Source organism: Rhamphochromis sp. 'chilingali' (assembly GCF_963969265.1).
Source record: "Rhamphochromis sp. 'chilingali' genome assembly, chromosome: 7".
Taxonomy (NCBI): Eukaryota; Metazoa; Chordata; class Actinopteri; order Cichliformes; family Cichlidae; genus Rhamphochromis; species Rhamphochromis sp. 'chilingali'.
In genome coordinates, this window is record NC_137934.1 from 10280562 (window position 1) to 10304692 (window position 24131).

General features: G+C 42.5%; 1 protein-coding gene across 9 annotated transcripts in view; it reads right to left on the reverse strand.

Annotated features, from left to right (window-relative positions):
- Window positions 1-254: 254 nt before the first annotated feature.
- Window positions 255-24131, reverse strand: part of wnt5b (wingless-type MMTV integration site family, member 5b) — an 83659-nt gene continuing 59782 nt past the window's right edge. For 3 of the 9 annotated variants that reach the window (XM_080887082.1, XM_080887081.1, XM_080887078.1), the window contains 6 exons: window positions 11156-11301; window positions 10193-10280; window positions 9750-9909; window positions 6148-6440; window positions 2089-2247; window positions 255-2003 (listed from right to left, as the gene is read on the reverse strand). In XM_080887082.1, coding sequence (XP_080743208.1) covers window positions 1704-2003; window positions 2089-2247; window positions 6148-6440; window positions 9750-9909; window positions 10193-10280; window positions 11156-11301 — 1146 coding nt within the window. In that variant the 3' untranslated portion in view covers window positions 255-1703. Of the gene's footprint in view, window positions 2004-2088; window positions 2248-6147; window positions 6441-9749; window positions 9910-10192; window positions 10281-11155; window positions 11305-11409; window positions 11855-24131 lie in introns of those variants that run through there. The other 6 variants (XM_080887080.1, XM_080887079.1, XM_080887077.1 and 3 more) reach the window with 4 other exon arrangements.

Sequence of the window (24131 nt, forward strand, 5' to 3'; positions counted from 1 at the left end):
GAACATTCATGTCTTTAGGCTACTGTAACACTGATATGATCAAGAAAGAGTAATTTAAGGTTCATTTAAATGTAAATGTGCAGATTAAGTCGAGATTAAATGTCTTGTTGTCCCTAATAAAGTTCTGCCTGTACCTGAGAAAACAGCCACCCCGATGACAAAGACGTGTCTGTGCTTATTATGTTGATGGGGAAGACAGGGCCTGGATAAAAACTTTCCTGGAAGAACTGCAGCAGACTTAAAACACAGAAAACCTCATTTTTCCAAAGAGTAGTTTATCAAAAGAATACACAGTAATGCTCATGTATAAAAACATAGAAAACAGGAGAATCAAAAACAATAATAAAATATACTTTCTGTTCTCATCTACTATTTGTTCTTTTTGTTAAAAGTAATAAACCTTAAGTCCTCTCTGTTTTTGCACGTTCATGAGTTTCCACGGCGCGCTCCATCCTCGCCTGCTCACTCTGTCCTCTTCGTGCCAACTGCATCTAACATCTGTATCACAACCGAGCCAATAGAAACAGGCTAAAAATCACGCTACGACAGGACTGCTAAGTCGACACCACGGGGGCTGTTTGCTGCTCTTATCGAGTTGCGCTACAACGCAAGATGAAGATGTCCACTCACAGCGAACGTGTCTCTCAGTGTGGCTTCATTAAGGCAGGTACAGCACATTAATCTCACTAATGGAGGTTTCGCTCACTTTGCTGTCACGTGAAGGTCACGGAGCCGGACGGCCGATGTGAGCTGCTTGTTTAAACAGCCGTGGTGTCACGATGGCTTCAACCACCAAGCCTCATTAACCTGCATAGTCACACTTGTCAGGTCACGGGTGCAGGATTACTGCTTTGATGATACAAGGAACAGCAGCAACTACACCCTGTGCTGCTACTTGTACAAAACAGGTGGTGCATTTAGTCTTTTGAAGAGTTTTTTTCCCTGAACCTCACTGTGTTGTGAAACAGAAACAGATGCAGCTTGTGCACGCATTTGTGTATTCCTACTTTTCATTTATTCATCTTTTTGATTAATTTCCTACCTTATTTACACCACCAATCGGAACTTTTCTGCATTTCTGCCGTGCATGATAACACATCTCTTAAATCTCAGAATCTCTCTCGCAGGGTTAAAAGGTCAGACAACAAACAATGGTGACACAAGTGATCACTTTTCCCAAAGCATCAATAGATTTCTCTGAAGGGTGGGGTCCAAACTGTGTCCTGGGTTTATTTGAGTCTCTTTAAATAGCAATCAAGAGTTGTGTATTTATTTATTATTTAATTATATATTTATTTTTTTTATCTCACACCAGTCACATCTCCTCTCACAGATCATCCTCAGTATCATTCATTGTCCATCAGCTTTGCTTGTTTCCTTTATGATTGTGATCAGGATGACAGCAGAAAGCGATGACAGAGGGTGGGGGGAAATAAAAATCCGAGGTGTCTTTTGCCCTACCTTTCCATCCATTGATGTGTTATCTACTTCCAAAAAATATGCTGCACAGGTGCTATGCAGTTTTTATTTATTTATTTATTGCTTTTTGCTTGGCTTGATGTGAAATGGTGGGAGATGAGGACATTTGTCAGAAATCTGATTTTTGTGCGTCTAATCCTGAACAAAACTCTCGAAACATCACCGTCCCGTCACCTCCGGCGCCCTTAGTCGTCACCGCCGCCTCCTCCAAATCCTGAAGTGCGCTATTTACACACAAACTGATCCACGAGCGTCGTGCAGCGTTTGCACTTGACGTAGCAGCACCAGTGGAACTTGCAGTGGCAGCGCTCGTGCTTGTAGGTCTTAAACTGGTCGTAACCTCTGCCGCAGCACATCAGCTCGCAGCCGTCCATGCCCTCCGAGGTTTTGTTGCACAGTCGGCCCTGGGTGCCCAGCGATCCTGTGGTCTCATTGCGGAGGCAATAATCCGGGCTGGGGTCGATGTAGACCATGTCCTGAGTGGTGGGTGGGTTGAAGCGCTTGTCTAGAAGCTCCAGCTTTCCCTGGTGGATCAAGGACAGAATTAGCAGAGGCAATACTTCAAATGGCTCCTGAGGGAGGAGACAGAGACATGAATGGATTTAGTACCTTGCGTCCAACCCGCATGGCTGCTGCGCTGTCGTATTTCTCTTTCAGGAACTCTCCAACATGTCTGAAGTCGGCCAGCTGGAGCCAACAGGTCTTCAAACTGCAGGAACCCGAAACTCCATGACACTTACAGGCCACATTAGCCAGGTTGTAAACCGCCTGTTGGAGTAATAGAAAAAAGATATAAATGTTAAATAATCAAAATGTATACAGAGATCAAAACCCCCCAAAACTCCACATTAGTTTTTACACAATAAATTTTCACTACTACTACACTACCACATGGGGGAAATTCACAAAGCACAGGAAGAAAAAGTGAATAAAGAGATATTAGTAAAAAGAAAAATAGTCTACATACTATACTACTAAAGGTTACTATATACAGTAAAATACACTAAGATAAGTGCAGTGGGAGGGATTACTATGCACAAGCTGAAGCAAAATAACCCATGTTTCTCTTTCCTCCTAATACCTGTCATTGTGATGCTTCAGTCTCACCTCCAGGTCAGCAGCTTTAGCTCCAGCTCTGTGGTGCAGATTTACAATCGATTTGCTGCTAAGCTGCTGCCATCTAGTGGTAAAAATCTGTAACTGCTCAGCTCTCATCATTACAGCGAGCACATAGTGAGAGGGGAACATAAAAAAGCATCATGGAGCTGCTACACTGTTGGAACGGCCAATTAAAAGACCCCAAAACATAAAGAAGAGATGAGTTGTGCAAACGTTGCTGCACAAACGTTGCTGCACACACACACACACACTGCAACATTTTCTCCAAAACTGGCTTTGTGGAGGCAAAATTATCTGTTTATTTAAGAAACCTCTGTTAGGTGGGCTATACAATGAACGCAGAGTGAAACAGATAAACAGGAGGGAAAATGGAAAGCAAAGAAAATGATTTTTTTCTCCATATGTGCTGTTCTTCGACGCTGCTGTCAACATGACCCCACCAAAGTAAAACAAACAGCTGACTTGGAATAAAAGGCCCGCTAACTGGAGGAAATGTTCCTCTATTGTAAGTAGTCTTTCCCACATAGTTCCCATATAAAAAACTATCCCTTGAAAATAATTGGAACATGACAATTATTGATTTAAACACATGAACAAGCTTTTTTTTCCTCCTTAAGATAAAACAGCTCCTACTTTACAGCGTTTGGCCTTGTTAGAAAAACAGGAACAGGAAATCTAAGATTTATTGTCCTCACAGCAGTGGGCTTTAGGGGGAGCCCTTCACCCCTGCAGCTTTACCAGGTCAATTAAACTGCAATATAAACAAACCAAACAACCCACACCCACACCCCAAGCATAGACACACAAACAAGTACAAATTGTTCTTGGTATTGTGCAAGCACCTACAACCACTTAAACAAACTCCAGCGCATCTCCACACAATTCTTGCCGAATCGAGTTCTTCTGACTCCCGATTTCCCCCGATTCACCCTCAGACAAACGAAACCCATCACTCTGTCTCCTCACACTGCCTGATCTCAATTACCTTCTCACCTCTGTTAACCCCGGCGTCCCAAACAGCCTCCCCAGCGACCCCCACCTTCCACCCCTGTTCCCTCTCCTCTACTTTACTGCCCAGCAGGCATAGCACTCGGCACCCTCCAATCCCATGAACCGACCTCAGTGACCCCCCGTCAGTCGGGGAACAGGGGACAGTGTCATTTTGTGGAAGGGTAAAATGATTTTTGGTGATTCTCTCTTTGATACGTTCTTAAGTTTAACTTAAACTGAAAGAACAGAAGAAATAGAAAGGCCATATAATACAACCTTTCAGAAATGTGTTGTAGCTTCAGAAGAATGGGACTCTGAGAATTAAGAAAAACTTTCAGATATAAGTTTAAAGGAGGAAATTCTCATGTTTTATGACTCCTTGCCAATTTTACGAGCCTTTGTTTTCACTGAGACTCCCGACTGTGTGGTTTATGACATGTTTACAGCGACAGTAACATTTCACGTAACAAGGATGGGGAGGCCATTACTATGTTTTTCTGTGCTAATCTTCCCAATTAACATTTCTTCACAGCCAGTGCTTAATTTTGTGACTTTGTTTCATTTCCTTCATTACTCTGAACATCATTGTTTGATGTATAGAGCTTTTCATTACATACTACTACCTGCCAATAGCCTCATGTTGCTCAAACCAAACCATGCATGTGTGTGTCCAGCATCACACTGAGCTATTTGGTAGGTCATGCCTGCTAGGCACAGTGACACTGGACCTGATGAACACACACACACACACACACACACACACACACACACACACACACACACACACACACGCTCAGTGATCCGTGGTGGAGACACAGTCTCTGTGTCAGGCACAATAGGTTTTTACTCAGACAGGGTTAGGGGTTTAGGAGCTGTGTCTGTGTGTGTGTGTGTGTGGTGTGTGTGTGGTGTGTGTGTGTATCCCCCCCCCCCCCCTTTAACAAAAGGACCCGGGGGCTGACATAGTGATTGAAAATGATCTTGTGTGTTCAGAGCAGAGGCATCTCAAAAAAGGCCGGGAATGTATGTCTGGCTGTTTTTTGGGTCTGTGTAACGAGCGCTGCCTCATTTGATTTATGTGGAGACAGTGGAAGTTAGTAGCTCTCTGCGTGTGTATTTGTGTGTGTGTGTCTGTGTGTGTGTAAGTGTGCGAAAGTCTTTGAGAGTCGCAGAAGTGTGACGGAGGTCCATCCCTCACCCTGTGTCTCTGTCTCCAGACGTTTGTGCACACGGACGACCACGTTGTCCACCGCTCACACAAATCAAATGAGGCTGCAAACACACACACACACACACACACACACACACACACACACACACACACACACACACACACACACACACACACACACGGACACCGCTGTCACCTCCACAAAAGCCCTGTGGTTTGCCTTGTTCAACCAAGCAAGACAAATCCTGCTTAGGACAAACCAGCGTGTCCACGATAGAAAGACAGAAAGCAGGGTGGGGCCGGGGGGATAGAGAGAAGGAGAGAAACTGTCTTCCTGTCTGTGGCTCTCCTCCTTTTCATCTCTCCCTTTGCCTCTCTTCCGTTTCGATGGACAGACAACAATGAAAGCAAAGGATCAAACGGGAGACAGGAGGAAAAGTCATTCAAAAAAGCATGCGTATGTCACTGAACTGTGCGTGTGAAAGGTTGCTGCAGCAGTAGATCTTTCCCTCATATACTCTCGTAGAGCCCCAAAGGGACTCTCAGCAGAAACACAACCTCTCCAGACCCTCACCTTTGACCTCTGACGCACACATGCACAAAACTAGGCTCACCGTCTCATACACAAATCAAATGAAGCTGAGGTGAGCACACACACACACACACGCACAGGCAGCGTCTCTGTCTTGTAAACAGCTTAAACAAAGCTTCTCTAAGTGAAGATAAACGTGTTCTCCTGTTCCAGGGAACACCAGAATGGGCAAATGGAGAGTTTACGAGAAAGGTGTAGGTGTGTGTGTGTGTGTGTGTGTGTGTGTGTGTGTGTGTGTGTGTGTGTGTGTGTGTGTGTGTGTGTGTGTGTGTGTGTGTGTGTGTGTGAGAGAGAGAGAGAAAGGCAAGAGGTTTCTTTCTCTCCCTACCTGAGAACCTTCCAGACAACTTCAGTTACTAGACCATTTGTTGAATCACCATCATTGCCATTGTTCAGTAACTGGAGTGGAAAGGAAGCTTAATGACCATCATACCACCCCAGCTTTGAGTCTGTCTCTCTTGTTTTTAATGTCTTGTAAAATTTCCTTTAAAGCCCCTCTCAGTGTTGGATTTTTGTATGTCTGTGTATGTGCCTGTGTGTTACACCGGAGGAATGTGCTCTGACCTGTCAGCCCCGCCAGACTCCAAGGGCGTTACCAGTATACCATTTGGACCCTCCCAATAAATAACCCACATACACAGGCATATAAATACTGCCCGGTCAGGCAATCAGAGGCCCACTCAGCTTACACACATTCCTGACAGGGAAACATATGAAGAAGACAACAGTAACCTTGGGAAAGTTAACACAGCGATGGTTTTGTTGAGAGATAAAGCTTTTTTTCGTTGTCCCATACCTGTCTCCCTGCTTCATTATTATGCAAGTTCATCAGCATCCGGGCATGCTCGGGTGACCCTCGGGGGTAATTCTTCTCCCTCTCCCTGGCGTCGACAAACTCCCGAGCAAACCTGTAGCCGTAATGCACATTATCACCGCAGCCACCCCACAGCCAGTCACGCGGCAGGTCTCTGGGGCGAGCGGAGCGGCTGCAGCCGCAGGTGGAGAGCTCGCCCTCGCGGCACGCACGGCTGACGGCATTGACCACACCGGCTGCGCTGATGGCGTAGGTGAAGGCTGTTTCCCTGGAGCCTGATGGAGGAAGGAAAACAGGAGTTAAGCATGTGAATTCTGACACACAGTAAAGCTGCAGTTTTGCTGTCACATCACTGACAGGAAACACAGGTAGCTGCACAGCTAAATAACCTCTCTCTCTCTCTCTCGCTCTCTCTCTCTCTCTCTCTCTCTCTCACGCACACACACACACATACGCACACACAAACACACAGCTAACAGCCCCACACCCCACTTGAACTAACAATAGACAATAGAAGTGATTTGAGGCCCTGACCTCATACCTGGTTAACTCCACAACTTTAAATGCCAGATCATGCACGTGCAGCATTTGATGATGTAAACATATCGGTTTCTCCAGCATATCAGTTTTCCTCATGTGGTTGGCCTCTGGGTATATCTGTCCAAGTCCTGGCTACTCAACCATAACGTTAAAGAGTTACTTCTACCAGATTATAAATCATCATTGCAGCACTCATGCGATAAAAACTGAACTCGTGGAGCTCAGAGCCAAAAGGAAATGCATCTGAAACATTCCTTCCCACAGTTTTTTACTTTAAAGAAGAGAGATTAGTTGAAAAAATAAACAAATAAAGAACTTTCAGAAGAATTGTACTGCTGTATCCTCACCATTGTATGGGGCTAAAAGCAGAAATCTGAGTGATGGATATCCTAAAAGCAAATAAAACCGAACTGTCTGCATGACTCGATGGCTCCAGAGATAATCTGTTTGTGTAATTTGGGTAAACTGACCCTTAAAGGAGATAACATGTAGGAATAAGAAGAAAGGAGCTGGGCAAAAATCCATGGAAGAAACTTCTGGGAATGTTTGTCACACTGTGCATTTACTGTAGATGGTCATCTCACAACAATTTACATAATTTCCAGCCAGAGTAATGCACTTTGAAGGAGTTTGCTTAAATGCGACTAGCTTCTAATAAACAACTGTATTTTTACAGTCTTGGTCGCTCTTTGAAGTGGCCTGGGTGCAATACATTTCACAGACTGGTCCATATTAATGATTTCCATTCACTAACACCAACGTGGAATACACAAGACAGCCTGCTTGTCCTATTCTCTGCATTAATACACACTTCAGCGCACAAAGAAGTGACAAGGACAAGGACAACGGCCTGACAGGTGGAGACTAAGTGCTCTGAAACACCATGATTTACATGAGAATAACAAGGAGCTTTGAAGTGCTTTTCCTGGTAGAGGCAGCATTCACTGAGATGATTAGCTTCAATATGAGTGTTTGAAAAGGGCAAAATATCTGTATTTAAAATATACCATATGCACGACCTTACTGAGTGATCTCTACACCCTCTGTCCTTGCTTCCAGCATAAAGCTGCTACAACAGTGCTTATTTAAAGAGTAACCTTACACAGCGCTTACCTTCAAGTTCAATTTAAATAAAGATTTAAACAAAATGTGCTTTTTGTCTTTCTCACCATCACCTTACTGTCATGGTCTCTACAGCTACAATATTGCAGCTTTTTTTTTTTTTAATATTACCCTACTTCACATTATTCTTATACACATACAAACCATTTATTAGTATTTATGCCCTACTCTAATATACAGAACGCAAAACTTTCACTTTCCTTTTTTCCCCTTATTTAAATAGCGCACAATGGTCTCTATATTAGACAATTTCTGTGGCCCCGAAACAACAGCAGCCAGTCAAGACAGGAAGGTATGCATGCAAATATCCGTTCATGTTATGCAGCAGGATAAAGAAAGCCAGACAAGACAGGGAGATAGAGAGCGGGTGGTTTTATGAGACTGCGGAGCCTAGACTTCAAATAGCAGGTCCGGATCTGCCGGCTCGGTGTCAGCTCATCAGTGCATTTCAAAAGAAGAGCCGCAGGACAATGGACCGACTAACACCTCCATATAAACCTGGAGCTAGACTGTCAACAGAAAGACAGGCATGGAAGCAGAGTGAGAGAGCCCGCAGCGGATTTGGCACATACTTGTTGATGAGGCGATTCCCACATCGCCTGCTGGGAATTAGACGCGAAAGTTATCGATCCGAAAATCTGCGCTCCGGGTATCTGTTTATTAAAATACTGGAGATATGCATAAAGCGTACATGCCTTTCCTGTTTTATGCCTACTGAAGTCTTCCTTTGTGACTGCTTCTTTTCCCCGTCTTTTTGATCGAAGGACTACATTTTTCGTTTTAGTGCGCCTGCGTAAAGTATACCGGTTTTTTTCACGGTAATAGTTGGGTCGAAGTGAATATTTCAGATGTTGTCATATGTTGGATTTTTAATGAGGTTTTTCAGTCTGAATTTGAGTTCTGTTTCTCTTTATTTTATAATTTCTTGGGATTGTTAATGGTCGATTTCTTTAAATAGAACAGCATGCGCTTGGCATTATCATGCCTAAAATGCGGAAATAGGAACATTTTGAAGGACATTTATTTTACACACATATTATATTCTAATGACACCACTTTTTATAATGAGAAAAATTTGACATCTTAATATCTCTAAAAATAATTTTACACTGTCCTTATATATATATATGTGTGTGTTTTATGTGTATTTATATGTTATATGTAGCATCTGGCTTAACACTATTTATGTGATATGTCTTTTATGCTAATCTTAATGCCACTGCACTAACAAACAACAATCTTTCCACTTCTACTGTGCTATTTCACCTCAAGTTACCCGTCTTTTTACCACATAACTCATATCTATATATGCCATATTTTATTGGATACAATTACAGGCTAAAAAAATGTAATCAAAACCTGTAGCTACCTATTTTATATAATGTGACCAAAAAGTGGAATAAATCTTCTTTTTAAAACTGATAATCTTAAAAAAAAAAAATCACCAGAATAAAACTATAAGAGAGAGGAGACATATGCTGCCACAATGAAGTAAGAGCTGTAGTTGAAAACGAGCCTTTGGCTGGATGCTGAGCCTCTGTTATCTGTTGCTTATATGGTGTTTTGAAACAGGCCATCACACATTAGCTGTGGTGCCGCTGACATTTCTTTATCTGTCTGCTTTGACTGAGGGCCATAAAACCCACACACATGTAATCTGAATTTTCTAGGATGGTAGGAGCTCAGTTTGAAATATCTTGTGTTTAAGAAGCAACAGAAACAGAGCTGACATACAAAACAAGCACATGTAAGCATTTATAGAATAGTTGGTGATAAGATTTTGAAAAGATAAAATCCCAGAAAAAGAACTGAAAACACAAGATTGTAATTTGCTGTTAGTCTCATATTGTCTGAGAGCTTTTAAAGGCTGTGTCATGCCCTTTTAATCACATTTTTTTCCTCCTCAGTTACAGTAAACTCACCAATCTGCATGACCCGCCCAAACACTGAAGTGTTGTCCACTGTGCTGCAGTTCCATCTCCTCTGTCTGAACTGGTACTGACATTCCTTGATGCCTGTCTTGGCTCCATCTCCAATATAGGTCATGTGGTCTTGGTACAGCTGGCACAGCTTCCTCTGACCCTGCAGCAGCAGAGATAAGATTAGCAGACATTAGCTGGTTAACAGTTTTATATTTCAGTGGTACCTGCAGGGAAATTGCGCTTTTATTCGACCAGCTCCCCAGTTAGGTTGCAAAAGGGTACAGAAAAGGAAGTGACAAGAAGATCAAGGCTTATTCTTAAAAAAAAAAAATCATGCAGAAGAATCAGAGGTGCAAAACTGAGATATGCTTTTATTCTAACAAAATAAAAGCCTTGTTGACTTAGAGGAGAATCGTTTCCAAAGCACACAGATACTAACTTACCTGGGAGAGACCAGACAGCTGACTGCAGAGAGGCTGAGCTCCAATAATGTACATCTCTGGCCGCTGCATCGGGGTCAGACCGAGTGACCTGAGAGACAGAGGTCATTTCAACTAAAAAACCGTAGATGTTGAAATTTAAACAGAAATGCCTCAAACTGAGTTTATGGAATCTGTGACTCCTTTGTGAGTAGAGGTCAGCACAGCAGAGGGCAAAAATTCAGACACATGCTGGGTTTATTGGTACAAGTGGCCAATAAAATATAGATAAGAGTCTTCTGGTGAACATCTCTGCAGCCACTTCCTTTCCTTTCAAATCTGACTGCCTAACACAGAAAAATCATGTAATAATCTATTCAGATCACCTGGGCTATGAAAGTTTCCCTTTTAGTCTTGAACATGAGTGCAAACTACTGAGTATCTCAGGCTGTTTTAACGGCTAGACTTCTAAGATGGACATCTGGTCCTGTAATTTCATTCTGACCTCTAGGAGTATCATTCCACAGAGCCACCCTGAACTGGGCCACCGCAGTAAGTTTTTGTAAGTCAAGAACAAGTGTGGCTAATTTGCGATCCTGTAGGCACAGCAGCAGCCCGCCATGCAATGCCATTTGGGGCTCAGCCAGAGTAAATATTGTGACAGAGCCTTCACATTTGTTCCATTCACTGTTAGTGTCCCACCACTAGCGCACCACGCAAAACTAACCCCCAAAACACACACACAAGCACAGATGCAAGAAGCAGCACAAAGTGAAGCCATGGCTCAAAGAAATTCCATTCATTATGCTTCAGCATGACAGAAATCAACAAAAATTGGTCTATTGTGCGAATCTGATGTTTTTCTTATTTGCTCTCTTGACGGCACAAAATTTGGGGAGGGTCACTCACCCACGTTTTAGTCGCCGTTACTCTACTAACCATAACTTTCAGAAACCAGTGCAAACCAGTGCGCAATCATTTACTTACCACCACGAGTTCGCGTCCACCATCAGCAGTTGCGAGCTGCAGACAAGGAAGGCGGCAGCCAACAGCAGATGTCGGACGGCACCGGTTCGTTTTGTCCGGACAGGCCTGTTGTCCATGGTCCGCCGCTTCAACGCCGGGAAAGTGCTCTGCTGAGGAGACATGAGCAGTGAATGAGGAGTCGTCCTGCTCAGTCTTTTTAGAGGCCTGACGGGAGGCAAAGCGGCGGGTTTGAGTACGACGAAATCTGCTCCTACCGACCACTTGTTTCTGCCTGCTGTATCCTCTCGTCTCTAGTTTGATCAACTATATTTACAAAAAGCAATTTTTAAAAATCCAATAAAAAGACGGAGATTGTAATTTTCAGGTGACCTTACTGTCGTTGGGTAATCTGAAATCACATTAACGTTTTCCTAAAGGTCAAATAATCCAGTTTATTCGCTGAAATCCCAGGTCTAAGTCGTGCGTAAAATACTTTGGTATGAGTTTGGATTTTACGCACAGAGCGATATGAATTCTCCCTGGAGAAATCCAGGGCCTTAGGATAAAATAAATAAAACAAAAGTACAAAAGTAAAAAGTGCGATCCCGTTTTTGCCTCAAGAAAAGATTAACAAGGATATTAAAAAACTAATTGAGCAGCAAAGCGACTGTTCCTTGCCCTTCCTGTCCCCTTACGGCCACTCTACTACTACCACCACTATCTCTTTCTCACGCACACACACACTCTCTCGTATACACTCCTCCTCCTTCTCTCACCCCCACTTCACCTCAGAACCCTCTTCTGCCCTCCCCTCCTCAGTCCTCTATACATTATGCACCGGTGATTGTGTGCAAGAAAATCAGATGACTATTTAACACTGTGAACTTTCAACGCCAAACCACTTCTAACACCTGTGAGGACTATGAGGTTGTTGTTCACTGGGATTTGACATGAGCAAAAACTTGTTAGATAGACAGAGATTATCTCTGGTGACCATTTTAAGCATCACCTCCGGAATAACACAGCTAATACCTTTTCTAATCCCTTTCCCCCTCTCTGATCAGCGTTTAATAAACGGTCCATCAAGTTGGGACATTTTACTAAGTTAAATTAAAAATGAAAAGTGTTTATTTATTTACGTTTATGTCTGGGTGAAATGTAATCAGGACAGTGTTTCAGTGTTTAAACTGTATATATAAAATATATTTTAGTAGAGGGATTACTCTGGGGCGTTTAAACGCAATAAGCGAACAAAGTTGAAAGACGTGATGGGGGTCGAACGTTTTGGAAAAACCTCAATCAACCCTACAAAAAAAGTTCACGTGGGTCAGATTCCTTTGACTAGCTGAAGTGAATAATTTGTTTGAATAAAAGGTGAGTGCTTCAAAATCGCCTAATCCTCTCTCTTTTGGTCAGCAAATATAAAAGGCGATGCTACCACGTCTTACACACAAACATTTCACATTTGTAGCTGGACACACACACGCGAGCGCGTTCAGGAGTAATGAAAAGTCTAGAAGTAAAGAGAAGGCGTGTTGAAGCGAGTTCTCCTCAATTCATAACCCGGTCAAAAGCAAACTACGATGGGTCGGTGGGCGGTGAACCTGCGGAGGAATAGGCTGTTTAATGTGGTTCAATGCCTCTCAAAAGAGCGCGTCCACAACCGGAGGGAAGAAAAAGGAAAAGACTGGAGTTCCTGAAGTCCAGAGAAACTACTCAGAACATTAATCAAGCAGGTATATACTGGGCTTCGTTAGAGCATTGACCACTTTTAAAACCACCATAAGGTTCACCAAGTTCAGAAACAACGACGGGATACGAGAATATTACGACACACTGCCCACAGGTTATAGTGGCTATAGGCTACGTAACGAAACTTTATAGTAGCATAATTTAACACACAAAATGATGGTGAAAATCCTTTGCTGCCTATATATACGTTAATTGTGTAAAATAAGACAAAAAATATCTAATTAACAACTTAAGGTGTATCCCGGGTGCGTAAAAACCTATGAGGATCAAAAATATCGAATTTCTCTTTTTAAACAATTCACTGAGAGAGGTTTAGTGAACGGGGATGTGTATTTCCCCGTTCACTAAACATGGAGTTTCTGTCGGTGTCAAAGTGGAGCGCACTAACAGAGAGTGGGGTGTCTCTCGTCTCTGCATAATAATAGACCTGCAATAAACTTCCCCAACACGCACACGCATACACACATTTTGTTTTTAAGTGATCTATGTGGCAGTCACATGTGACTGACATTCTGCAGTGTTTTATGTGAGCGGGTTAAAGTCTGACAGCGGAATAAACGGACTCTTCGAGCCCAACAAAACCAAAACTGCACAAAGTTGTAGATGAAAACTTCTTTATTTTGACTTTCGCCAGTGACATTTCACTCCGAGGTCTCTACAGGGAGTGCAGAATTATTAGGCAAATGAGTATTTTGTCCACTTCATCCTCTTCATGCATGTTGTCTTACTCCAAGCTGTATAGGCTCGAAAGCCTACTACCAATTAAGCATATTAGGTGATGTGCATCTCTGTAATGAGAAGGGGTGTGGTCTAATGACATCAACACCCTATATCAGGTGTGCATAATTATTAGGCAACGTCCTTTCCTTTGGCAAAATGGGTCAAAAGAAGGACTTGACAGGCTCAGAAAAGTCAAAAATAGTGAGATATCTTGCAGAGGGATGCAGCAGTCTCAAAATTGCAAAGCTTCTGAAGCGTGATCATCGAACAATCAAGCTTTTCATTCAAAATAGTCAACAGGGTCGCAGGAAGCGTGTGGAAAAACCAAGGCGCAAAATAACTGCCCATGAACTGAGAAAAGTCAAGCGTGCAGCTGCCAAGATGCCACTTGCCACCAGTTTGGCCATATTTCAGAGCTGCAACATCACTGGAGTGCCCAAAAGCACAAGGTGTGCAATACTCAGAGACATGGCCAAGATAAGAAAGGCTGAAAGACGACCACCACTGAACAAGACACACAAGCTGAAACGTCAAGACTGGGCCAAGAAATATCTCAAAGACTGGTTTTTCTAAGGTTTTATGGACTGATGAAATGAGAGTGAGTCTTGATGGGCCAGATGGATGGGCCCGTGGCTGGATTGGTAAAGGGCAGAGAGCTCCAGGCCGACTCAGACGCCAGCAAGGTGGAGGTGGAGTACTGGTTTGGGCTGGTATCATCAAAGATGAGCTTGTGGGGCCTTTTCGGGTTGAGGATGGAGTCAAGCTCAACTCCCAGTCCTACTGCCAGTTTCTGGAAGACACCTTCTTCAAGCAGTGGTACAGGAAGAAGTCTGCATCCTTCAAGAAAAACATGATTTTCATGCAGGACAATGCTCCATCACACGCGTCCAAGTACTCCACAGCGTGGCTGGCAAGAAAGGGTATAAAAGAAGAAAAACTAATGACATGGCCACCTTGTTCACCTGATCTGAACCCCATTGAGAACCTGTGGTCCATCATCAAATGTGAGATTTACAAGGAGGGAAAACAGTACACCTCTCTGAACAGTGTCTGGGAGGCTGTGGTTGCTGCTGCACGCAATGTTGATGGTGAACAGATCAAAACACTGACAGAATCCATGGATGGCAGGCTTTTGAGTGTCCTTGCAAAGAAAGGTGCTATATTGGTCGCTGATTTGTTTTTGTTTTTGAATGTCAGAAATGTATATTTGTGAATGCGGAGATGTTATATTGGTTTCACTGGTAAAAATAAATAATTGAAATGGGTATATATTTGTTTTTTGTTAAGTTGCCTAATAATTATGCACAGTAATAGTCACCTACACACACAGATATCCCCCTAAAATAGCTAAAACTAAAAACTACTTCCAAAAACATTCAGCTTTGATATTAATGAGTTTTTTGGGTTCATTGAGAACATGGTTGTTGTTCAATAATAAAATTATTCCTCAAAAATAGAACTTGCCTAATAATTCTGCACTCCCTGTATGACAACTGTGTCTTCATTTGGGATACACACATCTACTCCTCCTCACACAGTGACCCAAATACATGCGTTCAGATTTTCTTTTTCAGTCAGTCTGCATCCATGCCTTCATACAGCGCTCTGGTAGTACTCATGTAGTCATGCCAGTAAAGCTATTAGGACTAAAGTGAACTGAATACTTCAAGAATACATTTCCACTCTATCGGTTTATGACTACACGGAGACAGCATGTGCTGCAGGATGTTGCTATTTTATAGATGTAAAGTAAGCACATTTATTTAATCTCATTCTCAGTGCCATACACGCCATTATGTATATGGTACTGTAAGTGAACATAATGAGAGGCTGGGACACAGCACGCAGTTTGAACGACACTGCAGCTCCATCTACTGATGCCTTGCTGCACAGCATTTGTCAGTAAAGGTTACCTTTAACCTTTAACTTTAATTTTAAAAGTCAAATCAAATAAGAAACAAGTCACTTTCAGTCACTTCAAGTCTTCCGCGCACTGTTTTTTTCTAACCCCTTTCCTGAAGCTGAATCTGCATTTTGGAGAAATGTCTACAAATATAAAGAGGACTCTCCTCATGAGAATCCGTGTAATTAAAAATAATCAGATTGATTTCGGCACTAAAGAGAAAAACAGGTCAACCACCTATTCTGGGACATGACCTACAGCTTCAGAACTACAGGAGCGGCGCAAGCATGATGTGTGTCAGCTGAGACTGGTTTACTGCCAACTTGTGATGCTCGTGTAGAAACACAAGGAGGCGCAGTTTATCCGTAGCGCTCGACACAGTCAAAGGAAAGGGTAAAAAAGACGAAGGGTGGGGTGGGTGAGAGGCACAGAAAAGTTGGACAAAGTGAGATGAAGGAGGGAAAATAGAGAGGGTGAAAGAGAGAGGGAGTGCCCAAGTAATGGATACAGAGAGAGAGAGAGAGAGAGAGGGGAGTGGAGAGAGAAGAGAGGGGGGGGACTTGTCCCTAGAGGATATGAGCAATAGCCATGCAACAGGGAGCAATGCCTGAGAAAGTCGGCAGCTCCTCGCTGGATTAACAACAGCCTCACTTCTTATTGCCTACAGTGCCAGAATTCAGCAAAACAACCAGCCCGTTCTCTCCTGCAGGGGAAGCGGCAGCTGACGGAGCCTGAGCTGATTGCCTGGAAGCTGCTCGGGACAAAATGCTAAATATTATTTTTTTTAAATCACTGTCACTGCTGCGAACTGGTTGTATTTAGAGGGAAATATTTAAAGTAGACTCAGCAACTGAAAGACAATCGAGACTTTGTCTAATCATGTTGGGCACTTTTTTTTTTAATGTACCTGCTTTTATTTTTGTAGGAAGCAGGAAAACCTTGGCCTTGTGTTTGAGTCAAGGAGACCACCTGAGCTTACATCAAAATCAGATGGTGTTTCCTGTCTGGGCTACTGCATCAGTACTAACACAGTCCATTTAGGCAGTTTATAGTAAAATTTGATTTAAAATAGTCTATTATTAAAATTAAAGTAAAACCAATTACAACATTTTATTTAAAAGGTAACTAAATACTAATGCTGTGGTCAGAAGTTTGTATTCACTCATCATAAGCATGAATTTCATGGTAATTTCAGGCTTTTGTTAACTTCTTTGAACCCATCTTTTTCCAGGGTGAAGTGATTGTACAGCATACATCTTTGATGGCTTTAAAAAAGAAGAATTGGGTGTACGAGTTTGCATTTATTTGAGATTTTCTGTAATTCACAAATCGTGGTGCAACAACCTAAGGGATATAAATATCCCTTAGGTTGTTGCACCACGATCAGATGCTTTTGGTAGCCATCAACAAGCATCTGGCATATTTGTGGCTGGATATTTGACCACTCGTTTTGGCAAACAATTTCTTCAATAGTGTTGAGGTTGGGGGCTTTGGCAAAGCATCTTAATATTAGCCCGCTTTATCCATTCCAAAACCAGTTTCGATTTGTGTTTGGGGTCATTGTTCTGTGGGAGCACCCAGCTGTGTCGAAGTTTCAACAGTCTAGCTGTTGACTTGGGGTGAAGTTGGAGAATTTGGGGCGAGTCCTCTTTTATTTTTTCATCCGCTTTTTGCAATGTACCACTGGCAGCAAAACAGCCCCAGATCATGATGCTACAACCACCATACATGGCGTATGGTGCAGTGTTGTTAGGTTTGAAAGCCTCACCTTGAAAAACTTTGTCAGGTCTGACCGTAAAACCTTTCCTCAGAGGGCATTTGGCTCGTCCATGTGGGTAGCTGTGAATTTCAGTGGTGCCTGAAGGTGTTGATTTTTTTTTTATCTTTCTTGGTCGGGATCCTCTCAGTCCATGACAATGTAAAACTGGCTTCACTATGGACAATGATGCTGGTGGTTCAGCATTTTCCAGTTCATGGCAGGCTTAAGCTTTGGTGGTTCCTGGACTGTTCCTGAACATCCTAACCAGTTTTCTTTCAAATGAGGCTGACAGTTCGGGTCTTTTTCCAGACTTGTGCAACGTGGTGACACATCTGAAGAACTTGGAATCTGCAGTTATTTAGAAATGGCGTCCCGCGTTATGAAATCTACAGTACTCCTCCATCAATCTTCACCGAGGTCCTTGGACTTGCTGTCAAACAAATCATTTTTATGCTGGCAAAGAGAAACTACCAGTTGCAGTCAATCATAATCATTAATGAGAGGTTAATAGGCCTTGGCCTTGTCAAATTAAAAGACATTGTAGAGGTTTCAGCACCACTTATTAAAAGATTTGACTCATTTTATGGTAATTTTGACCCTTTGTGGTTTAGAGAAAATCGAAAATTAATTGTCCAAAACTTGTGCATCCAATTCTTGTTTTTGAAATTCATTAATGCTGTACGCTGTACAATTATTCCACCACAGAAAAATCACATTCATACCTATGATGAGTATGCGGGAATTTCCGATACACAATTTCATATATTATAATTACAACGTATCAAAAACTGGACCCAACAGTGACCGTTATTGTTTTGTTTATGATTATCACTAATGCATTCACATTTAACTTTGTATTATTGTAGGGTCTTTGTCTTACAATATAAAGAGTTTTTGTGATTTGGCGCAACATTTAACTGCATTTTAATTATTCAAGGCCGACTTAATATCACAAGTGATTTCCCATGCCTTCTAATGACTTACGACTGAAGCCAGAAGAGAAAAATCTGCAGATATGACATGAGAATTTTACCATCCATGGGTCAAACTCATAGTAACTACAGCTATTGGAAAAACGTCAAGTACGATTAAAGATTTACATGTTTTATGAACACGTAAAGCACAAATGCCTGAAATTCTCTTTGGTTGCTGCCCTCTAAATGCAAGAGGTGTTTATGTAATTTGTTCACAATAAAGATATAGTATGAGCATAAACAAGTTTATTGCATTCAATAGGCAAAAAAGACTGTGATTTTTCTGCTACTTCTATCTGAAGGTCAGAAGTCCTGCAGAGCTGCAGAACATTGAGCCTGTAGATGCCCGCAGGGATTCAAGGGTTTTCTCAATGAGGCTTTTGCAATGCAGATGTCTGGATATACAGCGAGTTCAAACACCAGTTGAACAGTTGAGGAATAGTCTTCTTTATAAACAATGCTGCCAACTAACAACTAATATTCTACGCACTATATAATTAATCCATTTCCACAATAAACACACAGCCAGATTAGATTTTACTGAATGTGTTTAATGAAGGGTTTGCAGTGATTTATCACCTAGCACACCTACTCTGTCTACTGTGCCATGACAGAAACTGTATTTTCAAATGAAGCCTCTCCTATTCCACGCACAGCTTTAAGCCCCCGCTGTTTTCTTTGGAAAACAACAAGAAGAACAAGCTGGAACAAATATATAATATTTACCAACTTTTGTGCAGACGCTCAACAAAGAAAGCAGCAAGAGAAAGAACTGAAATTCAGCCACAGCCGCACGTGATGACGAAACTACCTGCTTCGCTTACTATACCAGCGCCGCTCTCGCCTTCTTTCTGTCATCCCGAGTGCTCTTCATGTCTCTGTTCCCTTTCCAAAACACACACATGTGCACGTACACAATCACACACGTGTGCGGCAACAGACTGCTGCGGGGAAATCTGCTGCTTATATCATCCTCTCTCACTCTCACACACACATACACCCCTGGGGGAAGTTCAGCGGGACTTGGAAGCAGCTGAGATGGGCCCTGGGCTTTATATCTGTCTCTTTGTTTTTTCGGTGTACATGTGTGGTTGCATGTAAAATGGCCTGTGGAAACTCATTCTCTTCTATTCTGTTTTCCACCCTTCATCACCCCTCTCTCTCTCTGTGCTGTCCCCCTTTCCCTGTCTGTCGCCCTCCTCCGTCACACTTGCGCTCCCCTCTCTTCCTTCATCTGCTCCATCCCTCCTCTTCCCAGCTCTGTCCACCCCGCCACCACCCCCACCCCCTTTCCTTGTCTCCATCCATCCTTCTGTCAGCTGGCAGAAGATGAGTCATGCCTCTAGCTGGGAGGCTAAAACTCTCTCTCCCTCTTTCTCTAAATATATCTTCTCTACACTTCTCCATCGCAGTCTTTCTGTCTCCTTTTCCCTCGTTCTCACACATCTCTCTGCCCTGTATCACCATCTGTTTCTCTGCATCCTTCTGCTTTGTTCTGTTACTCCACTACGAAGCCCGTGCCTCCTTCATCTCTCAATATCTCTCACGCGTTTCTGTTTCTCTCTCTCAGTCTGAAAGTCAGATTGCCGTCTTTGTTCTTATCTGTCCCTCTCTCCAATCAGATGTGCAGAAAGGCGTCCATAAGAAGTCGCTCTCACGTTCCCTTTTCTTTAATGTCACGAACACCAACACTTTCTTTTTACTCTTTACTGTTCTTCATTTAACATGTCCATAAAGTGTGTCTCGGTACTGTATATCTGCTGCTCTGTGTTACCACATGAGCAATTTTTGTTAGCCTTGATTGCATATCTATTTCTATAAATATATATATAGGACAACTATTTCTTGTATGTCAACATACTTGGACAGTAGAGTTGGTTCAGCTAAAGGCAAATCAAGTTAAAGTATATGGTTTTGTATTACTTTGCCAAAAACAAAGCCATTTAAAATATTGCAAACAAGTGCACAATAACTGGGTCTGAGAATTAAAGCCGACAGAGGAAGTACCAAAAACCACAGTTGCCTAAAATGGCTAATTGTGAATGGCTCCAAATGTGGGTCAATACTTGTATCGCCCCATTTCAAATGCCCAAATTTACAATTTGCATAACCAGCTGTCTATGAAAGTCTTTACAGCTGATGTGCCTCTTTACAGGGGTCAATTTTTATGCCATTCACCCAATTAAATTGTATTAAGGCATAACGTGTGGCAGCTTGGACTGACAAATGGGTGCAGACTAAAGGGACTTTGGTGGTTGGTCTACACATTGTACTTGCTAGCTGTCATCAACAGCTACCCAGAATTAAAATAAATAGGAAGTGGCAACTGCAGCTGCTATCGTGTTTTTCATGCAGTTTTAAAAAAAAGAAATCGCTACTGTTTTTTCGCACTTCTCTTTATGTGGTGGACTCTGCTGTCGCTCCTTTTCCTGTTCAAGCCCATTTTGTAGCCAGTCAGCATTTAACCTAACTGCAGTGTCATCTCCGTCCAACTATGTGCTTTTCTTTGCACAGAAGCACATATGCATAGGCAACCTACCAATAATCCTGTTCCAGGTTGATTAGCTGTCTGTTAGGTACCACCTAAGTGAACTGGACTTCATTCATGTTTGTGCCAATGGTGACCACAAACAACCATTTTTAATGAGAGTATGACACAAATGCTATGATTTGCTGTTATTTTCTGCTCTGTTTTGTGTCTGTGTGATGCATACAGCTTATGGATTCACCTTGCTTATCGTATTAGCAAGCAATACGTGATAAACACTTCGATCTGATTCAAACGACACAAACAGACACTTTAGTCAAACTCAGTCCTTCAAAGCTGTACTCCGCAAACAAGGGGTGACATCAGGATGATTAAATTCATCTTCTAAAGCAGCTGCTTGTTAACGCAAATATTTAATCAGCCAAACACATGTCAGCAACTCAATGCTTTTAGGCATGTAGACATGGTCAAGACAACTTTGGGAAGTTCAAACCGAGCATGAAAAAGGGGAAGAAAGGTGATTTATGTGACTTTGAACGTGACATGGCTGTTGGTGCCAAACAGGCTGGTCTGACTTTTTCAGATTTGCTGATCTTTTGGGGTTTTCCCCACACAAACATGTCTTCGGTTTACAGAGAATGGTCGGAAGAAGAGAAAATATCCAGTGTGCAGCAGTTCTCTGAGCAAAAGTGCGTTGTTGATGTCAGAGGTCAGAGGAGAATGGCCAGACCAGAGCTTTGAACCACTTCAACCAGAACACCTTATGACCCCACCATCTGAATGATGATGGGGTCATAACTTGGTGTAAACAACATGAAAGCATGGCTTCATCCTGCCTTGTATCAGCAATTTATGGTGTTGCTGGTAGTGTAATGGTATGGAGGAAATCTCAATCCAATGTGCAATTAACAAATCAGCAGAAACTGTGTGATGCTGTCATGTCAATCTGAAGTCAAAAGCTCTCTGAGAAATGTTTACATACCTTGTCAAATTTATGGTAAATGGCCTGTGTCTGTATAGCGCTTTACACTACATTCAGTCATCCACCCACTGGTGATGGCAAGCTACATTGTAGCCACAGCCACCCTGGGGCGCACTGACAGAGGCGAGGCTGCCAGACACTGGCGCCACCGGGCCCTCTGACCACCACCAGTAGGCAACGGGTGAAATGTCTTGCCCAAGAACACAACGACTAAGACTGTCGGAGCCAGGGCTCAAACCGGCAACCTTCCGATTATAAGACAAACTGCCAACTCTTGAGCCATGATCGTCCCACGATCGAATCTATGTCACAAAGAAAAAAGGTTAATTTGTTGCTCGGATTTAAATCAACTCTGTTAAGAGTAAAATGGCATTGTGTTTTCTTGGAGTGTGAGTGCAAGTGGCGCAACTGAGAAAATTCTTGTTGGCACTGGACAGGAAACCTGGGAGAGGCTGAATCCCTGATCAGAAAGCCCAGGGAGAAGCCACTGAGGCTGGGCCAGATCCCCAGATTCCCTGTGCCCTGGAGTTCAAAACTACACTGGTCTCCTAATCCCCTCCCTGGAGAAATTAACACACAAACAAATACGCACACACAGCAGATGTGCACACATACAGAAATTCATGAGCATGGTCATGTAGAGAAAAACAAACACTCTGACACAAACACATTTTTGCTCTCTGCCTCACTCACCCTTATACACATGCTTCAAATGAATGTCAAAAGCAACTTCTCCACCCTCTGGGACGGAGAACTGAATGTCTTTGTGACACGGAAGAGCTCTATATGCACTCACACATATCAGAGTAACACCAATAAGAAATTGGCCCATAGAAAGTTATAGTAAGACACACAGACACGGTGTGGGTCAGAACAACTTTCACATGCTCATCAGGGGATGAAACAGCGGAAGTCTCGGCTGGTCTGGCCTGATTTAATGCTCGTCTCCGAATTGATTCATATGGCCTGTAAATCCCTGGGAAGCCTTCTTCTGTGTCAGGTCAGAACACACGCAGTCCTGTTGCCATCACTTGGGAGGACATTCAGTTGACTTACATTCATTTCTCAGGGCTGTACTTTGACCCAAACCATAATTTCTATATGCTTAGCAGAAGTTGTACCCTCGCCTTAAAATAAACCTAGTATACTCTCACAAAGTTGACAGCCTTCCAATTTCAACTCTTTCAACATTTTTTTATGCTTCAGAATCATCTTAAAATAGATTCAATTCATGTTTTATTTTTAATTTTTTGTGTTACTAATCTGCATAAAACAATTTTGAGGCGTTTTGTTAATTTACTGATAATAACAGTCTGATATAATCCTTTTATATATTACTCAAGGTATCTTTTGCAGTTATGAGAGCCTCAAGTCAACCCAGGAGTGATTCGACAAGCGTCACAGATCATGCCTTAGCTTCAGGACCAGACTCTAAATCAGGTCCAGTATCATTAGATTTTTGTGTGTTGTAGTGTTTTTGTGGCAATATGCTCCACCCCACATGAATGATCCTACCACCACCATGCTTAACTTTAGCGGCGATATTAATGGGGATGCTCAGTGCTGGCTGTTCCCACATAATCTGTTTTGATTTTTGGCTAATATGTTCAATCTTTGTTTGATTAAGGCATAATCAAAAACCTCTGGGAGGCTAACAGCTGGCTGTCATGTGACTTTTTATTGAGGGATGGCCTCCAGTTGGCTACTTTGATGAAGGCCCAGTCGTTGAAGTGTAGCACTGATGGTTGCCCTTGGCTCTCATTGCTAGTACCCATTGGGATCCTGGTTACCTGTTGGCCCAGGATCATTCATTGCATTCATTAATAAGACCTTGAGATGGAGCTGGACACCTTCAGTTTATCGTTCGTTGACAGCATCCAGTTTTGTGGGCCTCCATGTAATTATTTCATGCCTTGGTTTCTACTTTGATGTACACTGTGTAGACAGCTATGTGCATTTTCTAATCATTTCCAGTAAACTCACTTAGTTACAAGTATTTCAAGTAGCACTGAGAGACGTAAGACATACAAAAGCTTAGGTGCAACCATCCATTCATCCATTTTTCTCCCTTGTCTTGATCTCACCTTGGCCTTCTACAATAGAACATCAGCATTGTGATGTTCATATTCTCTCAAAGATGAATTGTGCAGAGGTCGATTACCATTATCATCACAAAGTCCAAGGTTTTCTTCAACTCTCGTTCTCATCATCTGGACGTAATTTTTTGCCATAAACCCATATAAACATGCATACTGGTTGCTGTGGAAACAGCTATCTGTCATTCAATGTTTATAACGAAGACACTGGGACATGTCACTGTAGGCAAATGAGAGAGGAGTCCCTGCAGTTTATAGAAAATTTTATTATTATCTTATTTTTACTTGGGAAGACGTACTTTGCTAAATTTTATTTGAAAAGG